The following is an 18,887-nucleotide window of genomic DNA, read 5'->3' as shown; positions in this document are numbered from 1 at the left end:
TCCCAGCAGATGACGTCAATTTGTCACAGCCTCAAGACGTCAGTTTACAGACCTAAGAGAGACGTCATATACCGACTTCATGGGGACGTCACTGGGACGTACATTAGGGCAGCCACTGACGTTGGAGTGACGTCATATACTAAGTTCATGAGGACGTTACACGGACGTACATATTAAGGCAGCCATGACGTTGGAGTGACGTCATATACTGACTTCATAGGGACGTTACTGACGTTGGAGAGACGTCATATACTAAGTTCATGAGGACGTTACACGGACGTACATATTAAGGCAGCCAAGACGTTGGAGTGACGTCATATACTGACTTCATAGGGACGTTACTAGGCCGTACATATTAGGGCAGCCACTGACGTTGGAGAGACGTCATATACTAAGTTCATGAGGACGTTACACGGACGTACATATTAAGGCAGCCAAGACGTTGGAGTGACGTCATATACTGACTTCATAGGGACGTTCCTAGGCCGTACATATTAGGGCAGCCACTGACGTTGGAGAGACGTCATATACTAAGTTCATGAGGACGTTACACGGACGTACATATTAAGGCAGCCAAGACGTTGGAGTGACGTCATATACTGACTTCATAGGGACGTTACTAGGCCGTACATATTAGGGCAGCCACTGACGTTGGACAGACGTCATATACTAAGTTCATGAGGACGTTACACGGACGTACATATTAGGGCAGCCACTGACGTCGGAGTGACGTCATATACTGAATTCATAGGGACGTTACTGGGCCGAAAATATTAGGGCGGCCGCTTTTTAACCTTTTGAACACCAGACGACGAAGAAATATGCCGTTGCCCTGATGTCACGCTATCGCATTTTTTGTTGAGCGCAATTGAACTTTGCGGAATCCCCGTAGGTGTCTATTACATTAACAAAGCTGACGTCCTTAGCCGTCGTTGGCGTCCACAGCACGATTTTCCGACGTAAGTCATAACCGTCTTTGGCGGTCAAAAGGTTAAGTAAGTTATGTTAAGAGCAAAAATGTGATTTGTTTTGGATACTAAATAAAACCAATGACTTTTTAAATTTGTTTTTATTACACTGTAAAAACCGAATTTACTCATACAAAGTACACAACATATGTTTAAACATAAACTAATTACTAACTACGAAAAAATCTGCCTAAATTACTGACTTTTGTGTGTATTAAGAACCTAGCTCTTGTCGGTAGCTTTTAAAAGTACATTGGGCCTGGATGTCTGTAGGATGTCTATTAATTATTATATTTGTCCTCTTAAGAGAACATTTAAGTACTTACTCGTAATCATATTTTTAATTTTTATTCAGTGTTAACAGACATGTATTAACCTCGAAAGTCCTGCGCTTTTGTAACACCTGTACTGTAGTCATATTTACCGGTTGTACTATACCAAGTACGAACCACGAATAGTGCATCAGACCGAGACAAATAGATGTCGTTATTACAGATTTATTTAATGTGAAGTCTTGTTGTCTTTGGGTGAATCAACTTTTTCTTGCTTTTTGCAAGAATTGCCCATACTTATTATTAGCTCTACTTTTGTGAGTTTTAACCTGGCCATCGTGAATAAAGATCCTTATTTTTATTTTACATTAAGGGAATAATAAAAAAAAAACATTTACAATTAAATCTATATGTGACTCAGTGGAAGAGACACTTTTTTCATACAAAAGTGAGGGACAGCAATGTCCACTGGGTCACTGCTATATAATATATAGCAGTATAAACTAATTACACTAAATACAAATTAAATTTTCTGACCACATGTAGTCGAAGTATGCGTAATTTTGCTGGCAAAGAAAAGTTGATTCACCCCTTTATATTTTTAGTAGACCGGCCAGCGAAAGAAATCTTCTAAGAATCGATTTTCGCTCATGTTGTTTCGGATATGGTGAATATGATATCGATGTATTCAGTGTAATGCCCTGAACACAAATATATAAGATGACAAGCGCGAAAGTGGTGGGAGTAGTTGCTGTGACGTCATAAATTCGGCAGTAACTGTGGATTGTACAATTTTTAAACGTATTCTAATAATTTGTTAGACCAAGTATTGAAAATGTTACAGTATGTCATATATTTGTGATCTACTCAAAGACCTTTCATTGGGGGCCCCACATGTTATGTTTAAAAGAAAAAAGTTTGTACTGTCGACTTTAGTCACAGCAACTACCCCAACCACTTTCGCGCTTGTCATCTCATATATTTGTGTTCAGGGCATTATACTGAATACCTCGATACTATATTCATCCATATCCGAGACGACATGAGCGAAAATCAATTTTTAGTGAGCGTCAGGACCCCTGGACCACTACAGATATTTGATGTTTAGTACATACTAAAATTTAGTACCTATTTGATACTATTTGGTACCTGAGTACATATATTTGGTACCTCCAGTGATATCGAAAAATCGAGCGAATAAAGTGGCCAGACATTCTGACGTCAGGATGTCTGGACCATTTTTGGTTTTACATAGTTCTAGACAACACTACTAATTGATATCTTAGTCAATATTTACTACCTATTTGGTACCTGTCAATATATTTTTTTCAAATTTTTTTGGCGTACCAGAAAAAAGTTATGATGGAATTTAAAGTTGAAAACTAGTGTAATTACACTAATTACTTTTATATTTCGTTCGACTATATTAATGCCACTAGTCAGTAGAGATGATGTGCGAGTGCCTAAAAATAAATTCCTATTTAAGTTGACGCGCAGGAGGGCAGGCGGATTTGCCTCTATTCTTTTGACTGGCGCTACATACTTCAACGGCACGGCCGGGCTCACAACTTTAAATTCCGTCATAACTTTTTTCTGATACGCCAAAAAAAATATATTGACAGGTACCAAATAGGTAGTAAATATTGACTAAGATATCAATTAGTAGTGTTGTCTAGAACTATGTAAACCAAAAATGGTCCAGACATCCTGACGTCAGAATGTCTAAATAGTATCAAATAGGTCCAAGGTACCAAATAGTATCAAATAGGTACTAAATTTTAGTATGTACTAAACATCAAATATCTGTAGTGGTCCAGGGGTCCTAACGCTCACGATTTTTAGAAGACTTTTCTTTCGCTGACTGGTCTCCTAAAAATATAAAGACAACAAGACTTCACATCAAAAAAATCTGTAATAACGACATCTATTTGTCTCGGTCTGATGCACTATTCGTGGTTCGTACTTGGTATAGTACAACCGGCAGATATGACTTCAGTACAGGTGTTGCAAAAGCACAGGACTTTCGAGGTTAATACATGTCTGTTAAAACTGAATAAAGATAAAAATATGATTACGAGTAAGTACTTAAATATAAGCTAAGAGCTAAGAGGACAAATATAATTAATAGACATCATCTAATTTAAAAAGAAGCTTAGGAAATATATTGGAACGGAACGCATTTTGTCAGTTTGATTTGATTGAAGTAACGAAGTCAAGTCATTCAAGTGACGCTGTTTACCCTCCTTTTTCGTTTGGCGCCTGTAACAGGTGTGTCGTACGCGTCCTCCGTGATTGTGCTCTATGTGATTAATAATAACACCTATTCGTTTCATCGAAAACATGTACTCACATCATGTACATTATGTGGTATTTGATATTGAGTGGCCCAATGTTTTAACTCTGTTTTGAAATCATCTTCTTTTATAGACTTAACAGAATCTGAATCAGATAGTAAATGCTCATTATCACTAGTAATGATATGATTATCGTGAGAAATGTCATGTTCTATCAATAAACCGGAATTATTTCTAGATAGTCCGAGTTCTTAACCAGATGTACAGTCCGGTCTGGCAGAAAGCATGAAACTTGGCATGTATATAGCTTATAGGTTTATAAGAAAATATGGAAGTAGAAACACGCTGAGGTGTCAATGTTTCCCCTCTTTCCCCCAACTTTTGTATCCCTGATTTCAGTTTTTTAATATTTCCATGAAAACCGTGAAAGCTATCATCACGATGTCTAGGAGAAGTATATTCTTCATAAAATTCTCTACAATATTGTCTATGGAAGTATAAAGCTAGAACTTATAATTTTCAAACTATGCTCATTTTCCCCTAACGATATTTCTCTTTGGTGACCTGAACGATAAGTAAGACTAGCGACTTTGCTCTTTTACCTGTGGCGATGTTGCTTCACAAAATTGTTCTTTGGGTCAAACTGATCCGGTTTTGCTCAATAGTTAAGAAATCGCACGTCACTACCCCCCACAAAGACAAGGGGAAAGGGCCGGTTTCCTCGGTGAAAACTATGCATTACATCTTTTTGCTCTTAGCGACTAGGGCAAATCGTATATCATTTTCGTGTAATATAGGGACGAGTTAATCATTTCTGAAAAAATCGTTGCACCTTTTCATACAAAAATAACGATTTTATAGCAAAATAATGAATTTCGATGTATTTCAATAAGTATGGAAGTTATGGCATTTACAGTTACAATGCGGTAATTATCAACAAATAAAACATAGGACAGATTAGCCAATAACCCAGTTCTGATGATGGAATCGTGGAGAGGTCGAGGAACTCCTCAAATATTAAAGGCATAAGATATAGTGATTTTTGTGTTTCTATAAGAACAGCATGCATTTACGTTGAGAACATTGACAAATCGTTATTTTTGTATGATAAGGTGCAACGATTTTTTCAGAAATGATTAACTCGTCCTTATATTACACGAAAATGATATACGATTTGCCCTAGTCACTAAGAGCAAAAAGATGTAATGCATAGTTTTCACCGAGGATTACGGCCCTTTCCCCTTGTCTTTGTGGGGGTAGTGACGTGCGATTTCATGACTATTGAGCAAAATCGGATCAGTTTGACCCAAGGAACAATTTTGTGAAGCAACATCGCCACAGGTAAAAGAGCAAAGTCGCTAGTCTTGCTTATCGTTCAGGGCACCAAAGAGAAATATCGTTAGGGGAAAATGAGCATAGTTTGAAAATTATAAGTTCTAGCTTTATACTTCCAAAGACAATATTGTGGAGAATTTTATGAAGAATATACTTCTCCTAGACATCGTGATGATAGCTTTCACGGTTTTCATGGAAATATTAAAAAACTGAAATCAGGGATACAAAAGTTGGGGGAAAGAGGGGAAACATTGACACCTCGGCGTGTTTCTACTTCCATATTTTCTTATAAACCTATAAGCTATATACATGCCAAGTTTCATGCTTTCTGCCAGCAGGGACTGTACTCTCATACTTATTAGCCGTTAAGAACTCGGACTAAGAACCTTGGAATACAATTTCAGATTGAGAATTATTATATGAAGTACATGGAAAATTAACTAAGGAAGAGGATGCACTTACAGTTGTAGTACTCTTTTTTAAATTTGAAATTACATTTAACTGTGCTTCTTTGGCTCTTCTCAATAATTGACGTTGGCCAACTATGGCTTTTCTCGAATATTTTATTTTCTCTGCCATGTTTATTGTTGTTTATTAATCTTCTTCAATCTTTCGGGGGCATGTTTTAGCCAAATTTTAATGGAATCTTCTACGTCTTTAGCTGTAGACCCAGATGTAGTGGTGACAACTCCTTCTATAAAGATAAAGATATAATACATTTGTTAATGTTATAACATTACTACTGAATGGCAACCTAATAATTCAAATCAAGGATCCGGCAGACCCCGCCGACAGTGGCGAGGCGAGTTTGACTCCTTTCTAAAAGTACGGCCAGAGACTGCTCAAGATAGGGAACAATGGAAAAAGTGGGACGGGTCCTTTGCCCAGCAGTGGGACACTATAGGCTCGCAATAAAAAAATATAACTATTTATGCAAACTAATAAGTTTTTACTTCATCTCCAGATTCTCCAGCATACAGATTGCTTTTTTTACAACTAACCATATTGTACGAGGTAATTAGGTAGGTCATATTGAACAACTTTTTCTATGGGACGTGGACCAACCCCAAAATCCTAAAAAAATTTACCACAAGTTATGAAACAGCCAACTTACCCACGATACAATCTCGCAGGCGCAGTTGGCAGAAAGGCTTTTTGTTCGATCTCTTTCCATAAAAGTTGTACTGTTGAGCCAGCTGGTCAGTGAAACAAAATTTCATTAGCCGAGACACTGCTCGCAATATCCCTGCCTCCAATAGTTCTCATGTATGAATCCTGTAACAAACAAAATAATGTATAATTGAAAAATAGCAAATAAAAATTATTGTTGGTCAGACTAATTTAGTACATACATACATATAATCACGGATTTCCATTTACTACGATCCTGACAAACCACTAATTGAGTGAAGATTATAGCAATATGTGAAATACATTTTTTAGCCGAGTTTAGACGTGCAAGTTATAAGAGATGCAGATATTTGCCAGTTTTGCCACCCACTCTTACCTATAGTTGCATCTCAAAACTTGCAGCAATAACTTGCTGGTCTAAACTCAGCTTTACAAATGTTGTATTACTACTAAATAAATAAATAAATTGCACCCTCTTTTTCAAGATGTTCCTTCCTTCTTCCTATGAATGTAATAAGCTGTCTGAATGAGATAGCTTTGAAGCTACAAGGCCGCCTATTGGTGCAAATATTCTCCATTTATCTTTTTTCTGTAAATCTTATTATATGGTGTTCAATAAAGAGTTATTGTAGGTATTGTAACTTACCAAATTGTCATAATTTTCTTTTTTCTCTATTAATAATTCAGTTGTAGTTAATTCATCGGCATTTTGAATTGGGAATTTGAATTCCGGTTTTAGGCTACCTTTCGATGTGCCTGCATGTTTTAACAGACTTATTATTTGATCATTTTGAGTTTTGATACATGTCAACATTACAGCACTTTTGTTTGGTATCCTAAAAAATAAATATAAAATAAAAACAGTGTAAGTGCAAAGTGGTCAAATATATCGGAACAAGACTTGAGAGCGTGTACATTGGCCGCTGCGATATAGATACATGTTATGCCGACTGTACACACTCGCCGAGACAATAGTAGGGGGAAATTAGCTAAAATTACGGCATAATTAATGGAAGGTTTTTTTTTTAATTGAAATATGTACGTTATAGACCGAAATTATTTTTCATCAACCCTCCCCACTCCTCCCTCCTCTGCGTCACCCCTCTACCCTTCCTTAAAGTGCCGAAAATGCGGTTTTTCTCGATTTCTGACAAAACTGTTGAAGATACAGAAAAAGCGCGTAGGAACGAAGTAATCCTTAATAAATTTACTACAAATCATTCATTAACACTTTGGTTCTAGCATTTATAGTTTACGCGTGATCCGTCACGAAAGTTGGTCCTTTGCTGCAATTTTCTTTAGTAAATGTTAAGTTTTCGCCCAAAATGCATACGAAATCGTCGAAATTTGTTTGATATAACTAAAATATTGTAACTCATGACTAAAATAAAATTAAGGGGAAAAAATCACTACCATGGGTGGAATTTCCAATATTTCTTGGAATTCCAGTAACTATTTAAGACGTAATATTTTCACGGTAGTAGTCGCTAGGAGTACCATTGATCTATATAGTATATCTATGACTGGGGATGAGCTTTTGGTAGCTGTTGGTAGAGCCCTGGAGTATCAATCCAGTAGCCGTGAGTTCAAGTCCCACCCATGGTAGTGATTTTTCCCCCTGAAATTCATTTTCAGTTTATAATATTTTAGTAATATTAAACAGATTTCGTAAGCAATTTGGAAGAAAACTTAACATTCACTGAAGAAAATTGCAGCAAAGGACCAACTTTCGTGATGGATCACGCGAAACCTATAAGTGCTAGAACCAAAGTGTCAATAAACGATTTGTAGTAAATTTATCAAGGATTACTTTCTTCCTACACGCTTTTTCTGTATCTACAACGGTTTTGTCAGAAATCGTGAAAAACCGCATTTTCGGCTATTTAAGGGGGTGAAGAGGGGTGACGCGGATGGGGAGGGTTGATGAAAAATAACTTCGGCCTGTAATGTACATATCCCAATCAAAAAAAAATCTTCCATTAATTATGCCAACATTTTCATACATAACTTTCCAGAAGCAACGGACTACAACGCGAGATGGGCACGCCATTTCAGTCATCAATTCTAATATTATAAATGCGAAAGGAACTCAGTCTATCTGTTAGCATTTGACGGCCTCCTAGCCTACGCCTAGTTGGTAGTGCAACTGCTTACATAGCAGGAGATTCTGGGGTCGAACCCCGGTAAGGGCATATATTTGTGCGTTTATCACAGATATTTGTTCTTGAGTAATAGATGTTTCTATGTATACAGTATACCATTGGACAAAGCCTTAAATCCACATAGAGTTATTTCTCAGAAGTGCTCTAACGCCATTATTTTTTAATTCATAAAAAGATTTTTCCAATAACTGACACAACAACAATAATCATACTGTATTAGTAGTTATTTGTTATACAAGGGGCAAAGTTGTATTTTAATGCCGAGTGTGGAATTGGAAAACGAGCAAGTGAAAGGATTCTATAGTTGAACCACGAGCGAAGCGAGTGGTTCGAGAATTGAACTTGCGAGTTTTTTAAAACACGAGTCAACCTATAAAGGTTCCTAGTTGACTACGGAACCCTAAAAAGTACTACATCATAGTCATCCTGTCACTGCAATGTCACAGTTTCGTTTTCTTTCAACCCCTTATTTGCCAAGAGTGGCACTGCAGCTTTAGTAGTTTCATGTGTTCTGCCTACCCCTTTATGGGATACAGGCGTGATTGTATGTATGTATGTATGTATGTATCATAGTCATATATAGTATATTACCTACCTGTTAATCCCTGAACTCTCGATGGCGTTGCTGCTGGCTCGTCGCTGCCGATATTCGACGGTTGTTCATATCGGCACCGGGGACTAACTTGGCGTGCAAAGGGAGTTAACCGTCCGTCGCCGTCTTCTGCCAAATCTGACAACATACAAATATAATAAGTTTTTGGCAAAAAAATATATTTTTGGTACAAGCTCTTATCGCTGCATGACTGCACTTTTCTTACGACAGACAACTAATACTCATCGAGACAATTCTAAGAAAAACCATTTTATGACGCTATGATCCTTGGAATTTACATACAGGTCGACCTAATATAAAAGCTTGTTACTATAAAAATAAAAGCGGAAATTTTTTAGTACCTACCTATTAATAAATAAAGATGAATCCAACAAAAAGTCATCCTTGCTGTTTACAGCAGCCTAGCAGGGAACACAGTAATGAACACCACACACACACATACATGATGATGAAAGTTAAAGCGCCGCATGGGTTAAAATATATAAACATGGATATCTTACCTTGCAGTCTGTTGTCACTGTTTGTCAAGATGGGAAGCTCATCTGCTACAGTCAGTAATGAGAGGGTTCCTGTTGGCAAAAAACATTTAATTTAATATGAATTATATTTACACCCCCAGGTTAGCAATTTATTTAAACTCTAAAGTTGGCCTTAGTATGTAATACATTATAATTTATAATTAGTATAATTACAGGGTTTGACAAAAATGACTATTCACTTGTAAGCCGTTAATCAGGTATTTTGCGTGCCTGAAGAATCTATTTTATTATAGGTCAAAGGTTACCTTGCCCAATTACCTTTTTAAATGTTATGCATTTTTATGAAGCCCTACCCAAATCTAAACTTTACCAGGTAAGAGTATAATATGTGTTTATCTATTATTTATTAATTATAATTTACTTACTTTCTGCTATTGAAGCGGTTTCTTGGGCAATGTTTGGCTGAGCTTGACGACTATCTGCACAAAACATAACATATAATTTTTGAAATTAGGTACTTCGGAATTACATCATTAATATCAACTAAATTACTACATATTCATAACAGCACGGGAAGCATGGTCGCGCGATAGACGATAAAATAGCAGGCCGTCCCTATCACACTATTTGTAAGTGCGATAGGGACGGCCTGATATTTTATCGTCTATCGCGCGACCATGCTTCCCGTGCAGGTGTTTTGAATATAAAACCCACCTCCATAATCTCCTTCATTGTCAGCAACTTGAAGTGGTTGTTTATTTCTTTTTCACTGTTCATCTTCGTCACTGCTGCTAGAAACATATCTTTTTTGCATTTTACGTTTAAGACTTGGTTCTGTTTCGGCTTCAGTCTGTAAGTCTGATGTATCCTCAACCAGTTTCAGTATTTTTTTTGCTTTCTCTAGGTCATCTTTAGGTACATGCAAATAAAAAAATACACACAATATGCAAAAATAATAAATTAACACAAAATAATGCATCCCCTAGTAAACAAGGTTATTAAGTAAACATATAGGATGGACTTGCATTAGTAGGAATAATCTGAAATTGTACGGTCAACCAATTTAATTAGTAGGTCACTTTGAATCTTTGCAGGATTCTTTAAAATGGAAACAGCTTTTACAACTTTTATGGAAGAAGCTTTTACACAGAAGGGGTCTACAGAAGAAAATCAATAATGATTAAAAAACAAATAATCGAAAAGGAAAATCTTTTATGTAGAATAATAAAACTTAAATAAATAAATATTATACGTTAGAATAGCTAGCTCAGTCTATTACTAAAAACAAACACAAATACCTAACTTTAGAGCATATGGGTGAGTCAGTGATTCTGTAGGCCTAGCACATGATGGCCGCGAGAGTATGTCGCCGCGAGATACATGCCACGTCTTCTTCTAACTGTATGAATGACATAAGGACGGGTAGTCTATCTCGCGGCGACATACTCTCGCGGCCATCATGTGCTAGGCCTACTGGTACTAGAAGACCGGGTAAAGGGTAAATTTATTAATTAAAAAATGATAATTTATGTTGGGCTCCTTTTAAAAATACTAAAACGAGGCACGCCTTGGCCGAGGCAGACCTTGACCTTGGTGACATGTAACAGAATTTAGGGGAGGTGGAAGCTGCAGCTACAGGAATGGAAGCTCTTCCATCCCAGTCGCCACAGCCTCCTGTCCACCGGTTCAGGCTCGGGAAGCATCAGCTCCGCGCTACCTTTGAACGTAACCTCCAAATCGAAGAACCCTGAAATAGGTTTTAAAAGAAACAATGACCCTGAGGCTTTTACCAACCCTTGGCGAGGGTTAAAATCATGGGCGTACAAATGTGAAACATACCCAACGCAGAAAAGAAGCCGGCTTGTAGTTCCGTGCATTCATGTCAATGGAAGGGGTCCTCAAGTCATTTTATGAAAATAATGTCTGAAAATAATGGACACAAGAATTAGCACTGAACGTATTACAACAAATTTTATTGGAAGATGGGAGAAAATACTTACGATTATACGAAATAGGTACTCGCGATTTCAAATTAGCATGGCTCGATCACTGGCCCTTAAAGAATTTCTCTCTATTCAATATGGCAGCCTCGTGGACCTTCGCCAATGACAAGTGTATTACATAGATATAAAAAAACACCGATGTGTGCATGGATTAGGCCTTCAAGTTGCACTGGAGGATAGCTGGAGCAGCAGTACAAAGCATGATGGCGGCCGGGACCACGAACTGCCGAGTGATGTCCGTAGAATTTGATATTCGCATCTCCTTGGCGTAAACCACTGGTTGTTCACTAATGATACGGTTCCGCCGTCTTTTTCAGTAAATTTTATCACCGAGTACATGTTTTCGCTTTTCCATGAAACGAATAGGTGTTATTATTAATCACATAGAGCACAATCACGGAGGACGCGTACGACACAACAGGCGCCAAACGAAAAAGGAGGGAAAAACAGTGTCACTTGAAGTGACATTTCGTTACTTCCAGGGAGAGTAGAGATAAGGAGGAAAGTCTGTCGAAGTAGAACAGTCGCAAAAATGACCGGCTGAGGCATTGTAATTGCAGTTATAAATCTCTCCGCTTGGAGCGCATGTCTCGCTCAATGATCAGCGATGTGAGATGACATTAGACGTTCTTTTCTATAGGCTGATTTCGTCAGACTGAGCAAGTCAAGGTAATAGTGCGCTGGCTTCGTACGCAGATGTTCTCGGGTTCGATTCTGACAGCGATCTTTTTAGGGTTCCGTAGTCAACTAGGAACCCTTATAGTTTCGCCATGTGTGTCTGTCTGTCGTCCGTCCGTCCGTCCGTCCGTCCGTCCGTCCGTCCGTCCGTCCGTCCGTCCGTCCGTCCGTCCGTCCGTCCGTCCGTCCGTCCGTCCGTCCGTCCGTCCGCGTATAATCTCAGTAACCGTTAGCACTAGAAAGCTGAAATTTGGTACCAATATGTATATCAATCACGCCAACAAAGTGCAAAAATAAAAAAATGGAAAAAAAATGTTTTATTAGGGTAACCCCCCTACATGTAAAGAGGGGGCTGATATTTTTTTCATTCCAACCCCAACGTGTGATATATTGTTGGATAGGTATTTAAAAATGAATAAGGGTTTACTACGATCGTTTTTAAATAATATTAATATTTTCGGAAATAATCGCTCTTAAAGGAAAAAAAAGTGCGTCCCCCCCCCTCTAACTTTTGAACCATATGTTTAAAAAATATGAAAAAAATCACAAAAATAGAACTTTATAAAGACTTTCTAGGAAAATTGTTTTGAACTTGATAGGTTCAGTAGTTTTTGAGAAAAATACGGAAAACTACGGAACCCTACACTGAGCGTGGCCCGACACGGCCTCGGCCGGTTTTTACTTTTTGTTTTTTTTTTATGCATTAATTTTCTTTTTTGTATTTTATTTGTGTTTATTTATTGTTTTATTCATAGAAATGTTAACTTAAGCCCTTTAAGATTCTTCGGTAATGTTGTAAGCCTTGCGAATGAAATTTCGAAAAGTTATAACAAAACAAAATATTTTTGGACATTAAAAAAATAAAATAATTCAAGAAAAAAATAGTAGAAAAAAATAAAAAACCGGCCAAGAGCGTGTCGGGCCACGCTCAGTGTAGGGTTCCGTAGTTTTCCGTATTTTTCTCAAAAACTACTAAACCGATCAAGTGCAAAACTATTTTCCTAGAAAGTCTTTATAAAGTTCTACTTTTGTGATTTTTTTCATATTTTTTAAACATATGGTTCAAAAGTTAGAGGGGGGGGACGCACTTTTTTCCTTTAAGAGCGATTATTTCCGAAAATATTAATATTATCAAAAAACGATCGTAGTAAACCCTTATTCATTTTTAAATACCTATCCAACAATATATCACACGTTGGGGTTGGCATGAAAAAAATATCAGCCCCCACTTTACATGTAGGGGGGGGGGGGGTACCCTAAGAAAACATTTTTTTCCATTTTTTATTTTTGCACTTTGTTGGCGTGATTGATATACATATTGGTACCAAATTTCAGATTTCTAGTACTAACGGTTACTGAGATTATCCGCGGACGGACGGACGGACGGACGGACAGACAGACAGACATGGCGAAACTATAAGGGTTCCTAGTTGACTACGGAACCCTAAAAAGGTCTCATCAGGATTTGAACCCGGGACCTCTTGTTCTGTAGGCGGGGTCACTACCGAGAAGGCAAAGAGATTGTCAAACTATCTTTTCTTTTATATGTGCACTTCTGATACTTAAGGCTGGGCGCACACGGAGGCGACAGTTGCACGGCGACATTTTTTGTCTCTGTCGTTACTACTTGCGTCCAAGACAGAGACAAAAAATGTCGCCGTGCAACTGTCGCCTCCGTGTGCGCCCAGCCTAAAGCTTTCGCTCCTTATATTTCTAATCTCCATAGTTACTTCAATCAAATCAAACTGACAAAATGCGTTTCGTTCCAATATATTTTCTAAGCTTCTTTTTAAAAAATGGCGTTTTTAAGTTTATTTTGATGTTATTGATTAAAAAACCTTTAATAATTTACCTTATAGATATTACTTCAAAGACTTATATTGACCGGGATATAGACCGTGATTACCTTTTTGATTTTTGTCGAGCTCCCGATATTTCGACGCAGTTGCATGCATCATGATCACGGAAAACATTGCATGCATCATGATCGGGGGTTTTCCGTGATCATGATGCATGCAACTGCGTCGAAATATCGGGAGCTCGACAAAAATCAAAAAGGTAATCACGGTCTATATCCCGGTCAATATAAGTCTAATGAAAATAACCGTGAATCATTCAAAACTCTTATTACTTCAAAGTTACCTAAAAAGACTAAAATTTTTTTTTACTTTATTAATGATTTACAACAAATGATTGACAAATTGATATCAAGAAACGAAACGCGTTATTTTTTTTAAGTCGCATCATGTCGCATCCATTGATAGAATAAGGTCGCATCAGTAGAAAAAGGCAAAAAAATTGAAAAATGTAGGCGCAAAGGGATAATAATTATCCCTTCGCGACAAGATTTGCTTGACCATCTATTTATCCGGAGTCCGAAAATCCGGATAATTCGCTGATTTTGCGATCCGTTTCTAAATCCGGATTTTAAAACCGAAATCCGGATTTTCGAATTTTTACTTTTACGTCGCAATTTCAACCGAAATAAAGGACACAAGTTATGTTTACTAGCAGAAACGTCTGCAAGCGATGCCACTAAGCTTAGAATAAATTTAAAAGTGGAAAATGTGAGTTCAAGTCTCACCCAAGGCAGACATTTTCCACTTTTAAATTTATTCTAAGACAAGTGTTTATGTACGTGGAATCCAATGTATAAGCAACTGTAAATAAAAAAAAACATCCGTTTACACGTCATCAGATGTCTTGAGAATGCAGGCAAATTTAAGTTTAAATAGTATACGAAAAATGTCCATAAATACAGGGTGTAATGTGATTCCTGGTATCTATAATACTTATGTAAACCACTTTGTATACCATGGTTTGCAATAAATGCTTATATTATTAGTAGACGAACCAAACATCCTATTGTTAATGAATTATATTAAGTAGAATTACAATCATAACCACATAACAACACTGTCATCAAAGTTGGTTATATGTTAGAACTGATGCACTTCAATACATACTATAATTATGCTGTCAAAGTCGATTAGGCTAAGTTTGAACTGCGACCTCAACAAAACTTGTTCAATGTTAATGTAGAAATTTGACTAAATTGGCATGTTTATAAGATAAATGAATAATACTAAATGGCTTGCTGCCTTCATATTCGGAAACACTATTACTGTCGTAAAACATATTTTATAATATGCTTTTCATCACACTCTCTCGAAAACGGTGTTATTACATTATGATACTTAATGAACTATTTTACCGCCCTGGGGCGGTAAAGTGAATACCAGGGTGGGACCTTCCACGACCTGTCAAAAATTACAAGATGGCGGACGAATGTTCAAAATGTCAGCGTAGATATTTCAATACAATAGTTTAAAATTTGGTTATTACTTCGCGAGTGTGATGAAAAACGTTGTGTATATCACGGGCGGCTGAAGGCTTCACTTTCCGCCCTCAATCTTAATACACAATGTACGATTATTCAATGCGTATTGTTAATTACGGCAATATAGATAGATTGTGCAAAAATGACGTCTCAATAGTAAAATAACGGCAAAATACGAGAAATTGTCACGTTGGAAACGACAGGCTAAATATACACGATGTGTTAGTGTTACTCGTTTAAGTCCTGATTTAGTTTAAAACTGAGTGAAAGTCGTAATTCAATTCCTCACGTTGGAAACGACAGGCTAAATATACACGATGTGTTAGTGTTACTCGTTTAAGTCCTGATTTAGTTTAAAACTGAGTGAAAGTCGTAATTCAATTCCGCGCTCTTAACCACTTAAATCAATATTTTCCTGGTTCTGTTGTAATGCTGTGCCTAAGAACGTAGAATTGACTCTACACTTGACGCGCTAATATTTTTATGATTTCGTTGTTTACTGGATGTATATAATCCTGAATGTAAAAAAAAACTTTACCTCGTTAATAGAATGATTAACTGCCCACGTACGTAGCTTATATAATCAGTAAAAACCGGCCAAGAGCGTGTCGGGCCACGCTCAGTGTAGGGTTTCGTAGTTTTCCGTATTTTTCTCAAAAACTACTGAACCTATCAAGTTCAAAATAATTTTCCTAGAAAGTCTTTATAAAGTTCTACTTTTGTGATTTTTGTCATATTTTTTAAACATATGGTTCAAAAGTTAGAGGGGGGACGCACTTTTTTTTTCATTTAAGAGCGATTATTTCCGAAAATATTAATATTATCAAAAAACGATCTAAGTAAACCGTTATTCATTTTTAAATACCTATCCAACAATATATCACATGTTGGGGTTGGAATGAAAAAAATATCAGCCCCACTTTACATGTAGGTTCCCTAATAAAACATTTTTTTCATTTTTTATTTACTGTTTACTTCTTAAACTCTTGAATTTTGCTTTATTTACGGTGGTAACTAAAAAACCCTAAAAATCCGGATTTAATCCGGAATCCGGATTTTTCCTACAAATAATCCGAAAATCCGGATTTCCCAACATATAAGCGGATTTGCAATCGCTATTCACTATGATATGAATTAGTCTGAGTAAAGGAAAAGTATAAGATAACTAACTATAGTTTTGTGAAAGGTCTGTCTCATTTCAAATTTAGACAGAGAGAATATAGTCATACTAGTTATGAAAAAAAGCTGCACTTTGAAATGGAAGCAAGCCGCTTTGCATGGTGATAGTAGACATCAAAGTAAACGATTTTTTCCGAGGATATCGAAATTTCATCCTTTAGGAAGCCGAGCGTAGCGAGGTGTTTTATGAAAATGAAAAAAATATATTTTTTTATTGTATCGTCCGATTTTGACAAAACGTATCTCAAATTCGAACAATGCAAGCAGAGACAAGTTATCAAGTTTGACAAGTTAAAATCGAGAACGAAACGCAGCGATGACGGATTGTCTCAGAGCGTAAACGGAATGTCGCTGTCAGTGTCAAATCGATCAGTTGTCAATTTATCAGATAAACTTACTTCCGTGAGATAAACAACTCACTGCGTGTGAGTTTTCGGTTCTGGAAAAAGGTCTCTTATGAGGACATTATCGTCAGTGTGGAAGATTGTCTGGTGAAGAACAATGTAGGCAAGGAAGAGTTAGAGGCTATACGCCAGGATGTCTCGTCTTTGTTACGGAGAGCGAATTCCCCAAGAACAAATTTACCTAGGGATGAATTTGTCGCTTTAAAAAAATTGGATGAGGATCCGGACATAACTGTTCTTCGAGCTGACAAGGGTAATGCGGCCGTTGTACTTAATATTTCAGATTACAACGAGAAGATAAGGAATCTTTTGGCGGATACATCAACATACAAACATCTAAAGAGGGACCCAACTACGAAGATCCTGAAAACCACGACACGACACGACAAAGACTGCATTGAAATTGTCAAAAAGAGGTTGAGAGAGCAGAACATGTCTGAGAACTACGCCAAGTTGGTGGAACATTGCCTCACATCGGGCTACTTGCTATGGAACGGTGAATTCTCGTCGCCGACATCTTCATGGAGGATTTCAAGGAGAGAGCGCTCTCATTGGCTGCCGTCCAGCTGAAGATATATAAAAGATACGTAGATGACACTTTTACTATACTTCCTAAAAGTAATGTTTCAACTTTCTTAGACCATTTAAATTCTATCCATAGTAAAATACAATTTACTATGGAGTTGGAAAAAGAGTGTTCTCTTCCCTTCTTGGATGTTCTCATTTTGAGGAATCCTGATAATAGCTTAGGTCGCACTGTGTATAGAAAACCTACTCATACTGATAGGTACTTAAATGGCAAATCCCACCACCATCCCAGTCAACTAGCTACTGTAGGCAAATCTTTGTTTCAGAGAGCCCAAAGGATATGTGACGACCAGCATTTGGCAGCGGAGCTTCGACATGCCAGGCAGGCGCTGTTGGCGAACGAGCTCAAGATACCGCGTGTCAAGCAGAAGGCCCGCTTGAAGATCCCTACAGTCAAGCGCCGGCCTGCTATTCTGCCTTTTGTTAGAGGGGTCATGGATAGGATCAGCCACATCTTGAAACGGGCTTCTATTAAAACTTATTTCAAGCCTATGAAGAAGATGTCCCAATTCCTGAGGCCTGTGAAATGTCAAACTCCTCTATAAAATGCGGGAGTGTAAAGACTAGACTGTGAGTGCGGCCTGTCATATGTGGGACAGACGAAATGAAGTATTTCCACACGGGTGAAGGAATACATAGCGGATGTCAAGCACCATCGACAAAGGTCTGCAGTCTCTGAACATGTCATGGATAAAGTCAATCATGCTATAAAGTTTGACAAGCCTCTGGTTCTTGCTAAGGAGAAGCGATATATACCCAGAAATATCCTAACTTTAATAGAGAAGATGGCTTTACTTTACCACCGGCTTGGGATCCAGTAGTACATCTGATAATGGAACTAGCATGACGAAGGCTGTGAGGCATTTGTGTTGTATGGTGTTGGACATTTGCAGTTTGTTCTTTGTCAATTTTGTGTAGATTAATTGGTTAATTATTTTTTAACATAGTAATGGTAATTTTCTGAATATTGTATAACTAGCTTTATTAATAGTCTTTGAACCTGCCTTAGAAATCTATATTATTTATGGTCATGGTTCGTTAATATTTCTTGTATGTGGGTAGCTTTTGCACATTGTAATTTTTCTTCAGTCACCCGTTGACCACGAACGCTGTAAAGAGTTCGAAACGTCGGGATGTATTCTAAATTCATTATACGCGATTTAATACGTTTCCATAGTTTTATTTTATATTTTCGTATCACACTGAATAACTGCAAATAACGGTAGAAATAATGTACAATAATGTCGAGAAGTAAGTTTTTAATATTAAAGACAAATAAATTCATGATTATAAACTAAAAACCGAATCGAAATCGGATCAGTAGTTTTTAAGATACAAGTTGCCAAATTTGGCTTATTTTGTTTATATACATTTTTTAATTTTTTTCTTTTTTTTGTGAGATTTTTTCTTCTATTTTTTTTAAGTTACATCATCGATTTAA

At 37.2% G+C, this 18,887-nt stretch overlaps 1 protein-coding gene, 1 long non-coding RNA gene and 1 pseudogene across 2 annotated transcripts; 1 reads left to right on the top strand and 2 right to left on the bottom strand.

Moving 5' to 3' along the window:
• Positions 1-5,287: 5,287 nt before the first annotated feature.
• Positions 5,288-10,068, bottom strand: LOC125236891. Its single transcript, XM_048143809.1, has 7 exons — positions 10,041-10,068; positions 9,969-9,995; positions 9,680-9,733; positions 9,276-9,344; positions 8,758-8,892; positions 5,984-6,144; positions 5,288-5,563 (listed from the first exon to the last, which is right to left on the bottom strand). Exons 1-6 carry the CDS (start codon positions 10,066-10,068, stop codon positions 6,089-6,091), a joined length of 369 nt encoding a protein of 122 aa, XP_047999766.1. The 3' UTR covers positions 5,288-5,563; positions 5,984-6,088.
• Positions 10,066-11,883, bottom strand: LOC125237181. Its single transcript, XR_007178302.1, has 3 exons — positions 11,255-11,883; positions 11,094-11,177; positions 10,066-10,163 (listed from the first exon to the last, which is right to left on the bottom strand). It is a non-coding gene; the product is annotated as an uncharacterized LOC125237181 (long non-coding RNA).
• A 4,966-nt stretch (positions 11,884-16,849) lies between these two features.
• On the top strand, positions 16,850-18,260 carry LOC125236890 (annotated as a pseudogene).
• The last annotated feature ends 627 nt before the right edge of the window (positions 18,261-18,887 follow it).

The sequence above is a fragment of the Leguminivora glycinivorella genome, chromosome 20, assembly GCF_023078275.1.
Source record: "Leguminivora glycinivorella isolate SPB_JAAS2020 chromosome 20, LegGlyc_1.1, whole genome shotgun sequence".
NCBI lineage: Eukaryota > Metazoa > Arthropoda > Insecta > Lepidoptera > Tortricidae > Leguminivora > Leguminivora glycinivorella.
The sequence above is the reverse complement of the archived record's forward strand: the minus strand, read 5'-3'. Positions and strand labels throughout refer to the sequence as shown.

Coding starts and splice junctions, on each gene's coding strand:
- LOC125236891 (XM_048143809.1), bottom strand. CDS start 10,068: ATGCAAAAAAGATATGTTTCTAGCAGCA. Junction 9,734..9,968: donor CAATGAAGGAGATTATGGAG/GTGGGTTTTATA, acceptor TGTTTTGTGCAG/ATAGTCGTCAAGCTCAGCCA. Junction 8,893..9,275: donor CAGTGACAACAGACTGCAAG/GTAAGATATCCA, acceptor GTATGTTGTCAG/ATTTGGCAGAAGACGGCGAC.